The sequence below is a fragment of the Trachypithecus francoisi genome, unplaced genomic scaffold, assembly GCF_009764315.1.
Source record: "Trachypithecus francoisi isolate TF-2019V2 unplaced genomic scaffold, Tfra_2.0 Lachesis_group13, whole genome shotgun sequence".
NCBI classification, from domain to species: domain Eukaryota; kingdom Metazoa; phylum Chordata; class Mammalia; order Primates; family Cercopithecidae; genus Trachypithecus; species Trachypithecus francoisi.
This window is the reverse complement of record NW_022681458.1, coordinates 125,479,589-125,500,967: the sequence shown is the minus strand read 5'-3', so window position 1 is coordinate 125,500,967 and position 21,379 is coordinate 125,479,589. Positions and strand designations below refer to the sequence as shown.

General features: G+C 39.2%; 1 protein-coding gene across 1 annotated transcript in view; it reads right to left on the bottom strand.

The window, feature by feature from the left end:
* The window catches only part of CNTNAP5 (contactin associated protein family member 5), a 493,109-nt gene that overhangs the window by 60,291 nt on the left and 411,439 nt on the right, over positions 1-21,379 (bottom strand). Inside the window, exon 17 of the mRNA XM_033231817.1 lies at positions 1,932-2,062. Within this exon, the coding sequence (XP_033087708.1) occupies positions 1,932-2,062 (131 nt within the window). The remainder of the gene's footprint in view (positions 1-1,931; positions 2,063-21,379) is intronic.

Genomic DNA, 21,379 nt, shown 5'->3' with positions numbered 1-21,379 from the left:
AGAAGTTGGAGTCCTTGGGTGTTCTGATGGGTAGGGTTTTGAGAGATGATGGGAAACCAAGAAAAGAGACAAGAGGGAGCAATTAACACAGGCAAAAGGATCAATAGGCGAGAGTTGTATCCTGCAAGCAATAAAGACTCAGGTCAATTGCAAGAACAGGAAGGAATCCCTATGTCAGTTGCCAGTGAGAGGAGAAGGAAAGATAACACTGAGACATGACCACCAGATTTTGCAAGGCAAGCACATTGATGCCTTGAGAAATACAATTTTGCTGAAGCACAGAGACAAAACCTTTTCAGTATGGGTATAAGAAAGAGGTAGGGAAAATTTGAAGAACAAACATATAAACAACATTTCCAAAAATATGGGCAAGAAAATGACAAAGAGAATGGAACACTAAAAGAAGTCAGATAAGAGAAAGGTTTCTTCTCTTTATCCAGAGATATGCTGGCTTGTTTGCTTGTTTAGCTGTTGTCACTGTATAGTTCTTAATGCATGTAATAATTATTTCTTTTATGCTTTGGGAGTCATTCAGTAGAGCTGGAACAAATGATGAAACAGAGGGAGGAAGGAGAATGCTGGAGTGATTTTCTTCAGTAGGATATCAGATCTGGCCCACAAGTAGTCAGGTCAGGCCTTAGCTAGAACCACGAACTATTCCGGAGGGAGAGAGAGTTTAAACACAGATGTGGTAGGTATGTAACGTGCTCTTGAGAATGTGCGGATATTCTCTTCTGAATGTTACATTTTTACAAGAAATAAGAAAGCAAAGTCATCTGCTGAGAGTTAAGACAAACTGGCAATTGTTAGCAGTATAAGTAAAGAGGAGAGAGTGTAAAATGGTCAACTGGGAGAACAGGAGAACAGACAGATTGGAAAACATGGAGTGATTGCTGGGCAGATGCAAGGGCTTGCTGAGGGTCATGATTCTAAAGGGGATGATCTGGACTCTGTCTATTCTCTGTGGAGCTCTGCCATCATCTGCTGCTGGCCCTTTATATGGAGCTCACTGAGATCTCATGGGGTGCCTCCCACACAACACGCTTTCAGACAGCTTTAGCCTGCGCTCACATGGACCCTCTTTCTGAGCCCTCTCCTCCATGTGGCCAACTTCTACTCATCTTCAAGACTCAGCTTACTCCTAACTTGCTCCAGGGAGTAAGTACTGATGCCCAGGTGGGATCAGCACCCTCTTCAGTATCACCTGTGCATTCTTCCTCCACAAGCCTTCCCCCAGCCTGTGATGATTTCCTCTTTGCCCATGCATCTTCCTCACTTTAATGCAGCCCAGGGGTTGGCAAACCTGAGCAGACATTAGTATCACCTGATGCTTTCCCCGCTTCTATAGCCTCCAATTTAGTAGATCTGGTGTGGAACCCAAGAATCTGCATTTCTGTTTGTTTGCTTGTTTGTTTGTTTGTTTTTTGAGATGGAGTCACTCTCTCTCCCAGGCTGGAGTGCAGTGGCGGGATCTCTGCTCACTGCAACCTCCACCTCCCGGGTTCAAGCGATTCTCCTACCTCAGCCTCCCCAGTAGGTGGGATTACAGGTGCATGCCACCACACCTGGCTAATTTTTGTATTTTTAGTAGAGACGGGGTTTTGCCATGTTGGCCAGGCTGATCTCGAACTCCTGACCTTGTGATCCACCTGCCTCAGCCTCCCAAAGTGCTGGGATTACAGGCGTGAGACACCACACTTGGCCCAAGAATCTGCATTTCTAACAGGGTCCCAAGTGATGCTGATACTTGTGGGACATGGGAAGCACATCTTGAGAACCACTATCCTAGTTCTTCCAAGTCTGGGGGCAAGTGTGATTTGTAACTATGTTTCCAGCACTAGGCACTACACTGGTATCGGGTAGAAGCTTAGAAAAGTTTGATAGAGTAGCCAAGGCACATTGGCTGATACAGGAGAAAGTAAGGAAGGTACCTGAATGGTAAGCTCTCTTCCTTCTCGGTTAATCTTCAAGTGGTGCATCCTTCTGTTAGCAAAGTTATCTGCATCAATGGTGAATACATGGGTTTCTTCCTTGTTTAGGTGATAGCGAACCTGTAAACTTCCTTGAAAGAAAAAATATTAGAAATTAGAATTTAAAGCAGCACCTACAAAATGCAAAGACATGATCAGATTGTCTTTTAATTGATTATTAGGGCCCCAGGTCTTAATTCTTCCATTATTCAATTTTTAAAAATATATTATGTATATATTTTTATCAGGGTTCCTACAGAAAATTCTGAGGAGAGCTGCAAAATTAACAAGAGAGAGAGAGACAGAGAGAGAGAGAAAGAGAAAGTATGTGGTGTTATCGCAAACCAAAATGACAGTTTAGAAAATAAAACATCTATTTTGTAATTGGATCATGAAACTTTAATAAGGTAGAGTTAAGATCTTTTCTACTTTCTCTTCAATTCCTACCACTTCCTATAACTCTCTTTCTTCCTAATTGCTGTCTCCCTTTTATATCTAAGGACTGGAAAGCGAACTCAGTCCTGTTATCACCCATTGATGTATAATGCTCACGATGGGAGTGTGGCCAGGTTAGGGCACCCTGCCTCACTTTAACTCTTTAGGGTCCTTTAACCCTCTTAACCCTTTACAGCCCATTAGAACATTCAAATTTTATTAGGATTGTGTTTTTCAAACAGCTGTTAGCTATTCCTTGTTGGTTAGGAAATCAATTTACTGGGTCTCAATCAGCATTTCTTACAAAAAGAAGCAGAATTTAGCTATATGAGACTCTCAGGAGACATACTAAAAATGAAATGTGTCATTTGTGTGTGTGTGCGTGTGTGTGTGTGTGTGTGTATGTGTGAGAAACAGAGAGAGAGAGAGACAGAGAGAGAGAGAGAGAGAGAGAGAGAGAGAGAGAGAGAGAGAGAGAGAGATAATGTGAATATTAGCTCACAAAGCAAAACGGCCACTTGGGAGAGATTTGTTAAGGGACACAAAATTACAGCTAGATGGGAGGAATAAGTTCTAGTGTTCTATGGCACTGTAGGATGACTAAAGTTAACAAAAGTATATTGTATATTGTTTCAGATAGCTAGAAGGAGAATATTAAATGTTCCCAAAACAAACGATAAATGTGTGAGATGATGGATGTGCTAACTACCCTCATCTGATTACTATATATATATATATATATATATATATATATATATATAAACATTGCTATGTACCATATACATATATACAAGTATTATATGTCAATGAAAATAAACTTCAAAAAAATGTTTGAAAGACACTCTATATTTAAAAATCGCCATGGGGCAATAAGTTGTTGAGTGGCTACTTTATCTCAGATACTGTGCACTTTTTCTCATTTGATCCTTTCCCCAGCGTCACTGGCTGTGAGAGTTGAGCCAAGCAGCCAAACTCCATGCTGCTTGCTGTCCTTTTCTGTCTGTAGGCGTCATCTGGTTGGGAGTCATTGGAGTCCCACACACAACATGGCAGGAGCTCTTCCCTTGGACATATATGGGAACGGAAAATAATTGGAACTGAGGAGCAATGTCATAAGCTGATGGCCACTGGGGAGAAAGGAATGTCTGCTAAAATTTGAACTGAGAACAGCTCAAGTAACTCTTTCTCATCCCCTCAAAGTTTCTCATATCTCCCCCCCTCTGCAAAAAAAGAAAAAAAAAAAAAAAACACCTCCCTGAACGTCCTCAGCCTTCCCATCTTTCCCAGGCTGCCAATCCCAGTAAGGCAGGAGGGTTGTGAGTAACCACCATGTCCCTGACTGATCCCCCGTCCTCACCCAAGTACAGGCTCACGCCTGTAATCCCAGCACTTCGGGAGGCCGAGGTGGGCAGATCACCTGAGGTCAGGAGTTCGTGACCAGCCTGGCCACCATGGTGAAACCCCATCTCTACAGAAAATACAAAAATTAGTTGGGCATGGTGGCACATTCCTGTAATCCCAGCTACTTGGGAGACTGAGGCAGGAGAATCGCTTGAACCTGGGAGGTAGGGGTTGCAGTAAGTGGAGATTGTGCCACTGCACTACAGCCTGGGTGAAAGAGCAAGAGTCTGTCTCAAAAACTAATAATAATAAAATAAAATAAATAAAAGTAAAACTAATTTGAGCCTTAGTTGCTTCCGGAATAAACATATGTGTAAAGAAATAAACTTTTGTCACTAGCAAGTACCCTATAAAAGTTTTAAAGGTACTATCAATGTTGGAGCACTCAAGTTAGATCTAGCTGCTCCTTCTCCTTCTCCTTCTCCTTCTTCTTCTTCTCCCTCGTATTCAGGCAAAATCATCATCATTTTTATATTTATTTATTTTTGAGATGGAGTCTTGCTCTGTCACCCTGGCTGGAGTGCAGTGGCACAATCTCGGCTCACTGCAACCTTTGTCTCCTGGGTTCAAGTGATTCTCCTGCCTCAGCTTCTCAAGTAGCTGGGATTACAGGCTTGCACCACTACACCCAGCTATCTTTTTTGTTGTTGTTGTTTTTGGGGTTTTTTTGTTTTCTTAGTAGAGATGAGGTTTTATCATCTTGGTGAGGCTGGTCTTAAACTCTTGACCTCAGATGATCTGCCCCTCTCAGCCTCCCAAAGTGCTGAGATTACAGACGTGAGCCACCATGCCTGGTCAGCATCATTATTTTTAGAAATAAACAACAGATATTATAAATGTTGTTTTTCTAAAAAATTGAAAAATCTATATTTTAAAAAGTACTTATACACATGATAAAGAATCCTCTTTAACAAGCCGATGGTTTATCACACCTTGATAAGATCCCCTTTCACTTACTAGACATCGTTACATTCCTTGGCTTAGCACAGGTATTCCATCATGATTGAGCACCTACTCAACACTCCACTTTCATCTAGAATGCTTTTTCTCTTTAATTTTCTTCATTTTACTGGGGAAAAAACAGAGCTGCTGGGAAGTACATAACTTTTCCTGTTCTCAGTAAATGAGGAGGTCCGATTTAAAAACTAAATCCAGCTGGTTCCAAAGAGTATGAGTTTCCCAAGGGCCACAACAGCCCATGGTGATCACCCTTGCCCAGGATGCCCTTCTCATGAGGTCGATTCTCTCATCCTTCAGAATTCATCATGTTTCCCTCTCCTAAGAAGCCCTCCCTGGCCTCTGTAAGCTGCCCATAACTGATCCAATAGACCCTACCATCTTTATTCTAACATGTACTGTGTTATGTTGTCTAACAAGTACTGTGAGTTACTTGCCTAACTCACACAAATCAATAAACTCCTTGGGAGCCAGGACATATCTCATTCGTTCTTGGGCTCCCAGTGCCTGGCCCATGGTAAGTATCCAGTAAATTTAGAAAGAAGGGAAAAGAAAGAAAGAAACAACGGAAGAAAGGGAGAAAGAAAGGAGAGAAGGAAGGGAGGAAAAAGGAAGGAAGGAAGGAAGGAAGGAAGGAAGGAAGGAAGAGAGGGAGGGAGAGAGGGAAGGAGGAAATAATTGAATAATTTGGTGAGACTTAGAAATTCTTAATATCTAAAAAATAATTTGCCTGAAACAGTACAACTCTCGGTAGTACTTATTTTCATTAAGTCCAGAGAGACTTGTTCTTAGACACTGTCTCAGCTAGAGTGTGTTATCCTTGAGTTGGGTGTATATGTTTTTGTTTTTGTGTGTGTGTGCGTGTGTGTGTTTTTTTTTAAATGACGTCTCACTCTTGTTGCCCAGGTTGGAGTGCAGTGGTGTGATCTCAGCTCACTGCAACCTCTGCCTCTCAGGTTCAAGCAATTCTCCTGCCTCAGCCTCCTAATTACAGGCACTTGCCACCATGCCCATATAACTATTTATTTTTATTTTCATTTTTTTTTTTTTTGTATTTTTAGTAGAGACAGGTTTTCACCATTTTGGCCTTGAAATCCTGACCTCAGGTGATCCACCCACCTCGGCCTCCCAAAGTGCTGGGATTACAGGCATGAGCCACCATGCCTTGTCTGAGTTGGGTGTATATGTGCCTGGAAAATCCCAAGGGTGGCATGCCAGAGGAACTTGCTAGAACCTGGTGGTCCTGTTGGAGTTGAGCAGTCTCTGCATTGGTTTAGCCTCCTTCCCACCTGCATCTGAGGCTGTAACATCTCAGAAAATATACTCAGGTTTGGAGTCCCACCAACTGCCTGGAACCTACTGACCATTGCCTGTGTTTAAGGTTCCATGTCTTTTCCATGTATCTGAGATTGCCTTATATGCTGAGTCCAGTAGTTTTCAAATTTGTTTCCAGTTGGAACACTTTATTCAAATGATGTGGACAGTGAAGGCTACTACAGAAAAGAAAAAAATGTAGAGCTGCATGAGTTGAAGTGGGAGGGGTGATTAGGGGGAGCCTCACTGTCTCTCCCCCATCATCCCATCTCCACCTCACAACTTCGTTTGGCCTACACAATGCCTTGGTCTCCAAGGAGTACAATGGAAACCATTTGCCCCTTCAGATAGAGTCCAGCCTACTGGGATTTGGTCACAGATCCCCAGGGCAGCTTTTTGTATCACTCATGTGAGCCCCATGAGCCACAGCCCAGAAACCAGTGCCTCCCTGCAGGTCTGACCCCTAGGACCTCGTGCTCTAAGTATTCAGAGGTCAGATCTGACAAGCTTGCCTTGGATATTTGGCCAGGCTTTAAGTTGATCAATGTTAGACTCTGTATACATCTAAGGAGACATAGCTGGCTTTAAGAAAGAACCTCGCATGGAAGAGATACTACACTCCTCCTGATGTAGGGTATGTTGGACCTATTTCAAAGCAGCTCTAATCCTCAGTCAAGGATCACCCAGTGCCTTGTGACAAGACATTTTATTATTATTTATGTCCTACTTGAAAGTCAGCAACACATGATGAGGGGATGATGGACTAGGAACTCAGGGTCTGAAAGTCCAAATAAAATGCTCAGCATCACTAATGATCATGGAAATGCAAGTCAAAACCACACTGACATATTACCTTACTCCTGCAAGAATGGCCATAATCAAAAAATCAAAAAATAATAGATGATGACATGGATGCAGTGAAAAGGGAAAACTTCTACACTACTGGTAGGAATGTAAACCAGTACAACAATTATAGAAAACTGTGTGTAGATTCCTTAAAGAAGTAAAAGTAGAACTACCATTTGATCCAGCAATCCCACTTCTTGGTATCTACAGAGGAAAATAAGTCATTAAGCAAGAAAGATACTTGCACAGGTATGTTTATAGCAGTGCAATTTGCAATTGCAAAAATATGGAATCAGCCCAAATGCCCATCAATCAACTAGTGGACTAAGAAATTGTGGTGTGTGTGTGTGTATAGATATATATTATTTATCAACTAGTAGATAAATTGTATATATACACATATGCCTGTATATACACATATATGTGTGTGTGTGTATATATATACACACACACACACACACCCCACAATGTCTTTATTTTATACACACACACACACACACACACACACAACATGGACCATTACTCAGACATAAGAAGGAATAAATAAATGGCATTTGCAGCAACATGGATGGAACTGGAGACTCTTATTCTAAGTGAAGTAACTCAGGAATGGAAAACCAAACATTGTAAGTTCTCACTCTTAAGTGGGAGCTAAGCTATGAGGATGCAAAGGCATGAGAATGATACAATGGACTTTGGGGACTCAGGGGTAAGGGTGAAAGAGGGGTGATGGACAAAAGACTATAAATTGGGTTCAGTGTATACTGCTTGGGTGATGGGTGCACCAAAATCTCAGAAATCACCACTAAATAACTTATTCATGTAACCAAATACCAACTGTTCCCCAAAAACCCATGAAAATAAACAATTTGAAAAATAAAATAAAATAAAATTAATTAAAAAGTTCAAATATCTAATTCAGTATTTTGACCTGGGACTTAGGGTAAATACTCTCGTACTTTGGTTGTACAAGAACCTAATTTTTCTGTTTTACCATTTCTCATCATTCTACTCTTCCTACTCTAATCTGTTTTCCACAAATATGAATATTATGACACATATTTGGCCATGTGACTCTAGCGTGCTTAAAAAACCCCAGAGCGGCTGGGCACGGTGGCTCATGCCTGTAATCCCAGCACTTTGGGAGGCTGAGGCGGGCAGATCACTTGAGGTCAGGAGTTCAAGAACAGCATGACCAACATGGCGAAACCCTGCCTCTACTGAAAATATAAAAATTAACCAGGCGTGGTGGCATATGCCTGTAATCTCATCTACTTGGAAGGCTGAGACAGGATAATTGCTTAAACCTGGGAGGTGGAGGTTGCGGTGAGCCAAGATCATGCCATTGCACTCCAGCTTGGGCGATAAGAGCAAAACTCTGTCTCAAAAAAAAAAAAAAAAAAAAGTCCATGGCTTTCTAATTCTATATGAGAAATTCCAACTTCTTACCATGACATTCAAGGTCCTTTCCTTACCTTTCCGACTTTATTATGTATGTATTGTTCATATCTTAGTCACACACCTGAACACTCAGTATACCCCCAGATGCTTTTCCTTGCTTCTGCACATTGTTATGTTTTTGTTTTATTTTGTTTCTGTTTTCCCCTTAGCTGAAAATACCCACCTGCCTCCTAATATGTCTGGCAAGCTCCTCCTCATTATTTAAGACCCAGTCCATGTGACCCAGGTCCCCACTTGCCCCAAAGACTAATAACATCTTTCTTTTCACCATATTGCCACTCTGGTCATGTTGAATACAAATCTCAATTTATCAAGACTCTTGTCTTTCTCATCCTCTTGAATCTAAGCTCCCCTAGGAGAAATTGTTGCTTATTCATCTTTGTGTCTACAGAGAATAACATGGGACATGTTATCTCAAATCTCCAGAAGACATTTGTTGAATAAAATAGCCACTATGGAGAATGTTATCACCACTTCACCCAAATTATAAACTAACATTTATTCAATGCCTGCTGGTGTAAGACACTAGAGAAACAAATGGCTATAATGCTGTAGTTCTATCTTCAAAGACTTTATAATCTAGTTGAAGAAGACAAAAGCAACAGTCACAGTGGCTGATCTGATGTGCCTACTTTGTATTAGGTACCTAACATGGTACTAAAGATAGGTTTTTCATAAAATACTCTGATTAAAAAATGGAATTTTACAGAAATATAGAAACTCCACAAGTAAAACTGTAATGAGAATATCAATAATGAAATGGGATTTAAACTGAGGAGTACAGATGTATATAAAGTATGTGCCCTTTTCACTATGTCATGCTACCTCAAAAGAGATGTGTGGCAGCGTAAAAGGATGAGTGGATGGATAGAGGAATGAACGTATCAGCAGAGGGAAAGGGAGAAGCTTTGGTCAGCGCTACAGAATACATGTTTTCTGAATTCAAAATCAATAAGCAGTTATAAGGGTTGAGGTACATCCACACGAAAGTTCACTGCAGCACTATTCACAATAGCAAAGACATGGAATCATCACAAATGCCCATCAATGACAAATTGGATAAAGTAAATACGGTATATAGACACCATGAAATACCATGCAGTCACAAAAAAGAATGAGATCATGTCTTTTGCGGGAACAGGGATGGAGCTGGAAACCATTATCCTTAGCAAACGAATGCAGGAACAGAAAACCAAATACCTCATGTTCTCACTTACAAGTAGGAGCTAAATGATGAGAACTCATGAACACAAAGAGGAGAACAAAAGATGCCAGGGTCTACATGAGGATGCAGGATAGGAGGAGGGAGAGGATCAAGAAAACAGCTATTGAATACAAGGCTTAGTACCTGGGTGACGAAATAATCTATACAACAAACCTCCCTGATATGAGTTTAACTGTGTAACAAACCTCAACATAAACCCCAGAATCTAAAATAAAAGTTAAAAAAAGTGTGTGGAGGTAATCAGGAAGAGTTTGTCTGAGAAGGTTTGTAGAAGCAAGATAGAACTTAGTTTGGAAAACAGAGTGATACACTACTACTTATGATGTAAACAGAGCAATGTAGCTGGATCTCACCACACGTGAACCTGTAGAACTGTAAAGCAGTAGAGCTGATGAGAACCTTAGCAGTCATTTGCACAACCAACCTCATCATTTTGAAAAGTAGGGAAACTGTCACCCCACCAAAGAAATGGGAACTTGGAATGAAATGGTAAAGAAAGAGACCACACTGGCAAGGAATGCCAAGGAAAGTTTACCTGTTTCTGTAAACAGAGATTCCATTAAGAGCTGCAAACAAATGTGTGACACAAAGTGATATTTAACAATGTTAGAATGCAAGAGAAAGAAATAAAGGGTACTCAGTTAGGAAAGGATGAAGTCAAATTGTCCCTGTTTGCAGATGACATGATTGTATATTTAGAAAACCCCATCATCTCAGCCCAAAATCTCCTTAAGCTGACAAACAACTTCAGCAAAGTCTCAGGATACAAAATCAATGTGCAAAACTCAAAAAGCATTCCTATACACAAATAACAGACAAACAGAGAACCAAATCATGAGTGAACCCCCATTCACAATTGCCACAAAGATAATAAAATACCTAGGAATCCAACTTACAAGGGATGTGAAGGACCTCTTCAAGGAGAACTAGAAACCACTGTTCAACAAAATAAAAGAGTACCCAAACAAATGGAAGAACATTCCATGCTCATGGATAGGAAGAATCAATATTGTGAAAATGACCATACTACCCAAGGTAATTTATAGATTCAATGCCATCCCCATCAAGCTACCAATAGCTTTCTTCATAGAATTGGAGAAAACTACTTTAAAGTTCATATGGAACCAAAAAAGGGCCCATATTGCCAAGACAATCCTAAGCAAAAAGAACAAAGCTGGAGGCATCACACTACCTGACTTCAAACTACACTACAAGGCTACAGTAACCAAAACAGAGATATAGACCAATGGAACAGACAGAGGCCTCAGAAATGACACCACACATCTACAATCATCTGATCTTTGACAAACCTGACAAAAACAAGAAATGGGGAAAGGATTCCCTATTTAATAAATGGTGCTGGGAAAATTGGCTAGCCATATGTAGAAAGCTGAAACTGGATCCCTTCCTTACACCTTATACAAAAATTAATTCAAGATAGATTAAAGACTTAAATGTTAGACCTAAAACCATAAAAGCCCTAGAAGAAACCTAGGCAATACCATTCAGGACATACACACGGGCAAAGACTTTATGACTAAAACACCAAAAGCAATGACAACAAAATCCAAAATAGACAAATGGGATCTAATTAAACTAAAGAGGTTTTGCACAACAAAAGTAACTATCATCAGAGTAAACAGGCGACCTACAGGATGGGAGAAAATTTTTGCAATCTACCTATCTGACAAAGGGCTAATATCCAGAATCTACAAAGAATTTAAATTTACAAGAAAAAATCAAACAACCCCATCAAAAAATGAGCAAAGGATATGAACAGACACTTCTCAAAAGAAGACATTTATGCAGCCAACAGACACATGAAAAAATGCTAATCATCACTGGTCATCAGAGAAATGCAAATCAGAACCACAATGAGATACCATCTCACACCAGTTAGAATGGCAATCATTAAAAAGTCAGGAAACAACAGGTGCTGGAGAGGATGTGGAGAAATAGGAACATTTTCAAACTGTTGGTGGGAGCGTAAACTAGTTCAACCATTATGGAAGACAGTGTGGTGATTCCTCAAGGATCTAGAGCTAGAAATACCATTTGACCCAGTGATCCCATTACTGGGTATATAACCAAAGGATTATAAATCATGCTACTATAAAGACACATGCACACATATGTTTATTGTGGCACTATTCACAATAGCTAAGACTTGGACCAACCCAAAATCCATTAATGATAGACTAGATTAAGAAAATGTGGCACATATACACCATGTAATACTATGCAGCCATAAAAAAGAATGAGTTCATGTCCTTTATAGGGACATGGATGAAACTGGAAATCATCATTCTGAGCAAACTATCATAAGGACAGAAAACCAGACACCACATGTTCTCACTCATAGGTAGGAACTGAACAACGAGAACACTTGCACACAGGGCAGGAAACATCACACACTGGGGCTTGTCATGGGGTGAGGGAATGGGAGACGGGTAGCATTAGGAGAAATACGTAATGTAAATGATGAGTTAATGGATGCAGCAAACCAACATGGCACATGTATACATATGTAACAAACCTGCACATTGTGCATACATACCCTAGAACTTAAAGTATAATAATTTTAAAAAAAGCATGTTAGCCTGGTTGCCACAATGTACATGTAAGAGCTAAAGGGAAAGACATAAAGCACTATGGACCTCACATCATCAAGGGGATGACTGATCCAGACTCTGGACCACCACTGAGAGATAAGAGTTTGCTCTCATTCTCCCTTTACCATGGCATTGCTAGTTTCTTGCTTTACCACTTCATTTTGAAAGAGCAGGTTCTTCTCCATGTCGATTCCTTTCCATTTCACATCAGTTCACGTCAATCCCAGACTTAGACAGCTTCCTATGCATCTTTCGGTTTCTACTAACCAGATTGTCCTCAACAACCAGCTACCCTTTTAGTTTTTACCACCTCACATAATGGCACCCCTCTGCACGGGCTGCTCAGGTTAAAATTCTAGGAGCCATACTTCTTTCTTTTGTTTCACTTTCCTAACCAGAACCCCATACACATGCCTCACACCAAGTCATCAACAGCCCTCTGGTCTCTGCTAAATACATCTTTGCAATTCTTTCATTGTCTGCGACCATGCCACAAGGCAGTCCATCACCATCTGTCACTTGGACAACTACAACACATCTGAACTTGTCTCCCAGATCCCAGTCTCACCTCCTCATTCTCCCACAGCCATCCATTCTCTACACAGCAGTCAAAAATAAGCATTTACACTATAAACCAGATGCCACTACTTAAAATGTTTAATGGTTCTCCAGTGAACTTAGAATAAAATACAAATTCTTTGACATGGCCTGCAAGAAACGATATCATATTCCCCTGTACCTCTTTGGTCTCATTTCATTCCACACTTGCCCTCACCCACTAAGCTCCAACTACTACTGACCTACTTTGTTTCCCTAATGTGCCAGCTTACTCCTGCTTTGGGGACTTTATTCCTGCTGTTCTCTGTACCTGGAATGCTTCTGTTACAGATCTGTGCCAGGAAGCCCCTCCTTATTCACATCTTAGGTCCCATGAGATCCACACAATAATGTCTCCATATCCACACACACCCACTTCATCACCTCCATCTAACTGTTTTGCAAGCTTTTAGTCATCATCGATTAGTGCATCACAGAATCAATATCAGACTTCAATATTTGTTAGTACTAATAATTGCAAACCCTCCATAATTGCAACTATAGGAATTTCATTTTCTGACTACAATCTCTTCCCTTTCTAATTCCCTTCCTCTAATGCCAGGACTCCTCCAATACTTAGTGTAAGGGCCAATCTCACCACCTGCTCAGAGCTCTTAACTCCTTTGTGTCCTCTCCTCTCTCCTTTCCCAGCTCATATTGTTTGGTCCATCATTATCCAATCATCTACAGCCTCAAGTCCCTTGGTCCATTCTTGCTTCTTGAGTGTGGATATTTGCTTGGCAGAACCATGACTGCTTACCCTACTTTTGAATAGTTTATCCGGTGGAAGATAACACAAACAATGCACACTGTTTACAAGCCACCTTATATCCATGACTGCCAACTTCAGGTGGGCCTTTCCCCTGCTCTCTCAATCTCAGCTTCTTTCTCCTATCCATTCACCTATTGGCTAAGGCGACCATATAATGGCTTCTCTTCATTTCTGCCTTCTCCTTCCTCACTCTTAGCTAATAATCTTGTCTTCGTCTTCTCGAAGACAACTGAAGCATTTATAAAAGAACCACAAAGTCCTGCCCCCACATTTACTGACATGTCAATAGCTGAACCATTAGGTGCTGACTTTCCTTCTATTAATTTAGATGAATTATCCTCGCTTTTATCTGATGCCAACATATTATTTCCTTCTCATCGTTATCACCTTGTAAAGACATCACTTAGACAACACCCATTCCTTTACAATTCTCTTTACAATTTGATTCCTTTCACTTTATAATTCCCATTAGCATTTTTGTAACTAAAAGGAAACTTCTGCAACTTTCTTTTTTTTTTTTTTGGAGACTCAGTTTCTCTCTTATTGTCCAGGCTGGAGTGCAATGGCGAGGTCTTGGCTTACTGTAACCTCTGCCTCCAGGGTTCAAGTGATTCTCCTGCCTCAGCCTCCCAAGTACCTGGGATTACAGGTGCCTGTCACCACACTCGGCTGATTTTTGTAGAGATGGAGTTTTACCATGTTGGCCAGGCTGGTCTCGAACTCCTGACCTCAGGTGATCCACCCACCTTGGCCTCCCAAAATGTTGGAATTTCAGGCATGAGCCATTGCACCCGGCCTGCAACTTTCTTAGCATTAGCTAATGTTATATTTCTCTGCTTCCTTCTGGTTTACAGTAAAACTTTTAAGGCATTATCTATACTTCCTCGAATGCCTCTTTTTTATTTACTCTTAAAATTTACTCCAATCAGATTTTAACCCTAAGCTACCACCAAAACTTTCATTTTATTTTTACTTCAGTTGATAAATCTAATTTTCCTTTCATAATCACCATCTTATTTTTATTAGTATTCAACACAGTCACATTCTTTTCTTTCTAAAATGCTTCCATTTCAAAATATTTTTCTCTCCTAGTTTCCTTCCTACTTGACTGGTCATTCATTCTCTATCTCCATTGCTGATTTCTCGATGTCACCTTGGTTTCCTCATGTTAAAGTCCCCGGGCTCAGTCTAGGAACTTCTCTATCAATACTCACTGCCTTCACAATCTCATCAAGTGCTGTGGTTCCATTTACCATCTGTTTTGTCTCCTGGGCTACTGTAATAATAGAAATTTGGAGGCTGGAAGTTTGAAATCGAAGTATCAGCAGGTCCACTTGCCCTCTAATGGTTCAAGGGAAGAATCCTTTCTTGTCTCTTTTCAGCTTCTGGTAGCTCCTGACAATCCTTATTGTTCTTTGGTGTGCATTGCTCCAATCTCTGCTTCTATCATCACGTTACATGGCCCTCTTCTTTCTGTGTGTCTCTATTTTTCTCTGTGTCTCTGTATCCACATCTCATTTTCCTTACAAAGACACCACTCATTGGATTTAGAACCCATTTTATCCAGTATGACTTCATTTTAACTTAACTTATTACATCTGTTAAGACCTTATTTTACAAATAAGTAAAATTCTCAGTTCCAGGTGGGCATGAATTTGGGGTAAACAAAATTAATGACCTGTTTTTACTGTTATTACCAATATCATTAAAATATCATTGGTTGCCCATTTTGTTCTAGGGACTATCTCAAATGCATTTCATATATTTCATCATTCAATCAGAAAAATATGGCATATCCATAATTAACTTTATGCTAATTTTACATATGGGAAAAATGTAGGTCTGTTTAATTGGGTTGGACATTTAAATATCAGTCATTTCACACAGTTCTTCCCTCTAATTTGGCTGTGGTCTACAATTTTCCTGAAGGTTAGCATCCATACTTGGCATCCTTACTTAGCACCCAACATAGAAAATAAAAACATTTAATGAAAACTCTTTAAATAAAGACATATGATAATCCCACTCAGGCGTCACAAAGAAAAAAACTAAATACAATTTGTGACCATTCTGAAGTCTAACTTCAACTTCATTGTCAAGAACTTGTCCTGGAACCATTGTATGTACAATAGAATGTTAAATGTATAAGACGCTGATAAAAGAAATTATAGAAGACACAAATAAATTGATAGATAGCCCACATTTATAGATTAGAAGAATCATTATTGTTAAAATGTCCATACCACCCCAAATGATCTACTAATCCAATGCAGTTCTTATTAAAATTCCAATCATATATTTCAAAGAAATAGAAAAACAATTCTAGAGTTCGTATGGAATAAAAAAAGATCCCAAATAGCAATAGGAATTTTGAGAAAGAAGAACAAGCCTGGAGGCATCACGCTTCCTAATTTCGAGCTATATTACAAAACTGTAGTGATCAAAACCTTATACCTTATGTTATCCACGTTGAATTCCTAATTAGAAAGAAACAAAAACAAAACAAAACAAAACAAAATAGTATGGTACTGGCATCAAAACAGACACATAGACCAATGTAACAGAGGAGAGACCCCATAAATAAACCTATACATTTGTGATCAACTAATCTTTGATAGGAACAGCAAGAATACACAATGTAAAAAAGGAAAACCCCTTTAATAAATGGTGTCGGAAAAGCTAGACACACACATGCAAATGCATTAAATTGGATCCACATACAAAAATTTACATGAAAATAAAGACTTAAATATAAAAATCTGAAACGATAAAACTCCTAGAAGAAAACACGGAGGAAAATCTCCTTAATATTAGTCTTGGCAATATTTTTTTGAATATGACACCAAAATAATACACAACAAAAGCCAAAATAAATAAGTGAGACTACATCACACTAAAAAGTTTCTGCACAATAGAAGTAACAGTTGAAAAAATGAAAACATGACCTAGAGAATGGGGGAAAATATTTGTACTACATATCTGGTAAGGATTTAATATCCAAAATATATAAAGAACTCAACTCAGTAGCAAAGAATAAACAATGACAAAAATGAGAAAAAGTTCTGGATAGACATTTTTCAAAGAAAACATACAAAAGACCAACAGATCTACAAAATGGTGCTCAATATTGCTACTCATCAGAGAAATGCAGATAAAGACCAAATAAGATATCACCTCACACCTGTTAGGATGGTTATTATCAAAAAGACAATAGATAACAAGTGTTGGCAAGGGTGTGGAGAAAAGGGAACCTTTGTACACTTTTGTTGGGAATATATACTGGTATGGCAATTATGGAAAACAGTTGGCAGACTCTTCATTAAATTAAAAAGAGAACTACTATATGATCCATCAATCCTACATCTGGGTATATACCCCAAAGAAATGAAATCAGTACCTTGATAATATATTTGCACTTCATGTATATTTCAATATTATTCAGAGTAGCCAAGATATGGAAATGACTAGAGTATTCATTGAGAGATTAGTGAGTAAACAAAATGTGGTACATTATTTAGCCACAGAAAATAAAAAAAAAAACTTTAATTCTCAATAACATGGATGATATTGGAAGACATTATGCAAACTGAAATAAGCCAGACACAGAAAGACAGACACTGTATGTCCTCACTTATATGTGGAATCCAAAAAGGTAGAAATCATAGAAACAGAAGGTAAAATAGTGGTTTCCAGGGACTGGGGGTTGGGGAAAGGAGGAGATGTTGGTCAAACTTTCAATTATAAAGTGAACACGTTCAGGCAATCTAATGTAAAGCATGGGTGGTGATGCATGTGTTATTTTGATCATGGTAACCATTACACAGTGTTTATATTATCAACCCAACACATTGTACATCTTGAATGTATTCAGTCTTTATTAGTCAAGTAAACATTTTTTAAATGCAATGAGATGACTCCAAATTTTTAAAACAGTAAATATTTTTAAGCTTTTTGGAAAAAGAGACACTTTATGCTTAAAAATTATAAATTCTATGGAAAATAAAGCCAATTTTTATGACAAAAGTAAACATTAAGATTATTTTCCATAATTTCCATTTTAAGCAAGGTAAGAAAAGATTAGAACAGAAAAGAATTAGCTATCCTCAAGAGAATATTCTTGAGAATTCAGATGTCAGATAGGAGTCAGGACTAGCTTGCAGCTCCCACTTGGGTGGACAGAGCAGTGTGTGGAGACTCACGTCATAAACTTTTGCTCCACGAAATACCACAGGAACATACCAGGGAAGCTAAGAGAATCCACAGACCTTTTGAAGGAACTAGATCACCACTACAGGTTCCCTGAGATACCGAAAACCTGTAAGTCGGCTTGCTTTCTCTGCTGGGAAACTCATAGTCTGGGGCAAGTTCTCAGCCCTGGTCTCTGGCTGCCTGGATATAGACTCAGTGCTGTTGGAGGGGCACAGTGAAAGTAAGACCAGCCTTTAGGACTATGGACTACATGGGAGTGGGGTGAGGCCTGTGACTGCATGTTTTTCCCCACTTCCTTGGTGACCTGTATGATTCAGCAAAGGCAGCCATAATCCCCCTGGGAATACAACTCCATTGGACTGGAAGTCACACCCCATCCTCCACAACAGCTGCAGCAAACCCTGTCCAAAGAGAGGCTGAACTCAGAAACACCTATCCCTGCCCCTACCTGGTGGTCTTTCTCTACGCGTCCTTGTAGTGGAAGACAAAGGTCATAAGCTTTTGGGAGCTTTATGACCCTGCTTCCCACCTGAGAAAGCTGAGTAATTAACCAGGTGTTCCTAAGGCAAGAATGTATCCTCCTTAAGGGCCACATCTGATGTATTCTTAAAAGTGCCCCCTCCTGGCTGGAGGCCAACCAACATGCAATCAGCACTCTAAACAAAAACAAAACCAAAGACTCTCACAGAATCCACTTCATTCCCCTGCTCCCTCCACTGGAGCAGGTGCTGTTACCCACAGCTGCAAGACCAGAAGGCAAATCATATAACAGGACTCTTTGCAGAAGCTCTTCAATATCAGTGCAGAGCCCAGTAGCTCTATTGGGTCGCTAGACCCAGAAGAGCAAAAACAGTCACTACAGTTTGGCTCACAGTAAGTCCCATTCCTAGGGGAAGAGGGAGAATGCCCCATCAAAGGAGAACCCCATGAACAAAAATATCTTAACAGCAGCCCTTGAATCCCATATCTTCCCTCTGACATAGTCTACCCAAATGAGAAGGAATCAGTAAAACAATTCTGGCCTTATGACACAATTTCTTTAACACCCCCAAAAGATCATACCAGCTCACCAGCAATGGATCCAAACCAAGACGAAATCTCTGAATTGCCACAAAAAGAACTCAGAAGATCAATTTTTAAGCTAATCAAGGAAGCATCAGAGAAAGGTGAGGTCCAAATAGATAGTGAAATAGATAGTAAATCTATTTCAGTGAAATAGATAGTAAAATAAAAACAATCACCACTCCTGGAAATGAAGGACACACTTAGAGAGATGCTCTGGAAAGTCTCAGCAATCCAGTCAAACAAGCAGAAGAAAGATCTTCAAAGCTCAGAGAAAAGGCTGTGAAATTAACCCAATTCAACAAAGACAAAAAAAAAAAAAAAGAATTAAAAAAAAATGAACAAAGCAACCAAAGAAATCAAGATGAAAATTCTAAAAATTCTTTGAACTGAGCAATAATAGTGACACAATCTATCAAAACCTCTAGGATACAGCAAAAGCAGTGCTAAGAGGCAAGTTTATGGCATTAAATGCACACATATGTTTATTGCAGCACTATTCACAATAGCAAAGACTTGGAATCAACCCAAATGTCCATCTGTGACAGACTGGATTAAGAAAATGTGGCACATATACACCATGGAATACTATGCAGCCATAAAAAAGGATGAGTTCGTGTCCTTTGTAGGGACATGGATGCAGCTGGAAACCATCATTCTCAGCAAACTCGCAAGAACAGAAAACCAAATACCACATGTTCTCACTCATAGGTGGGAATTGAACAATGAGATCACTTGGACACAGGAAGGGGAACATCACACACCAGGTCGTATTGTGGGGAGGGGGTAGGAGGGAGGGATACTATTAGGAGATATACCTAATGTAAATGACGAGTTAATAGGTGCAGCACACCAACATGGCACATGTATACATATGTAACAAACCTGCACGTTATGCACATGTACCCTAGAACTTAAAGTATAATAATAATTTTTTTAAAAAACCTACATTAAAAAGTCCAAAAGAGCACAAATAGGCAATATAAGGTCACATCTCATGGAACTGAAAAAACAAAAACAATCTAAGCCCAAAGCCTGCAGAAGAAAAGAAATAACAAAGATCAGAGTAGAACTGAACGAAATTGAAACAACAACAGCAAAATACAGAAGATAGATGAAACAAAAAGCTGGTTCTTTGAAAAGATAAATAAAATTGATAAACCATTAGCAAGATTAACCAAGAAAAGAAGAGAGAATATCCAAATAAGCTCAATTAGAAACGAAACAGGAGATATTACTACTGATGCCACAAAAAATACAAAAGATTATTAAAGGTTACTATGAACACATTTATGCACATAAACTAGAGAACCTAGAGGAGATGGATAAATTCCTGAAAATATAGAACCCTCCTAGATTAAATGAGGAAGATATATAATCTCTGAACAGACCAAAAACAAGCAGTAAGATTAAAATGGTAATATAAAGATCGACACCAAAATAAAAGGCCAGGACCAGGTGGATTCATACCTTAATTCTATCATTAATTCAAAGAAGAATTGGTACCAATCCTATCGACAATATTCCAAAAGATAGAGAAAGAAGGAATCCTTCCTAAATCACTCTAAGAAGCTAGTATCGTCCTAATACAAAAACCAGGGAAGGACATAACGAAAAAGAAAACTACAGACCAATATCCCCGATGAACACAGATGCAAAAATCTTTAACAAAATACTAGCCAACCAAATTCAACAACCTATCAAAAAGACAATCCACCATGATCAAGTGGGTTTCATACCAAGAATGCAGGGATGGTTTAACAGCCATAAGTCAATAAATGTGATACAACACATAAACAGAATTCAAAACAAAAATCACATGATCATCTCAATGGATGCAGAAAAAAGTGTTTGAAAAAAGCCAGTATCACTTTAGGATTCAAACCCTCAGCAAAATGGGCGTACAGGGGACATACTTTAATGTAATAAAAGCCATCTATGACAAAGCCATAGCCAAGATTATACTGAACGAGGAAAAATTGAAAGCATTCCCCCTGAGAAGCAGAACAAGACAAGGATGCCCACTTTTACCACTTCTAGTTAACATACTAATGGAAGTCCTAGCCACAGTAATCAGACAAGAGAAATAAATAAAGGGCATCCAAATTGGTAAAAGAAAATCAAACTGTCACTCTCACTATTTGCTGATGACATGGTCGTATACCTAGAAAACTCTAAAGACTCATCCAAAAAGCTCCCATAACTGGTAAATAAATTCAGCAAAGTTTCAGGATACAAAATTAATGTACACAAATTAGTGGCTCTGCTGTATACCAACAGAAGCTGAAAATCAAAGCAAAATCTCAACCCATTTCACATTAGTGGGAAAAAAAATTTAAAAACCACTACAAGGAAAACTACAAAACACTGCTGAAAGAAGTCATAGACAACACAAACAAATGGAAACATATCCCATGCCCATGGATGGGTAGAATCAATACTGTGAAAATGACCATAGTGCCAAAAACAATCTACAAATTCAACACAGTTCCCATCAAAATGCCACCATTATTATAAA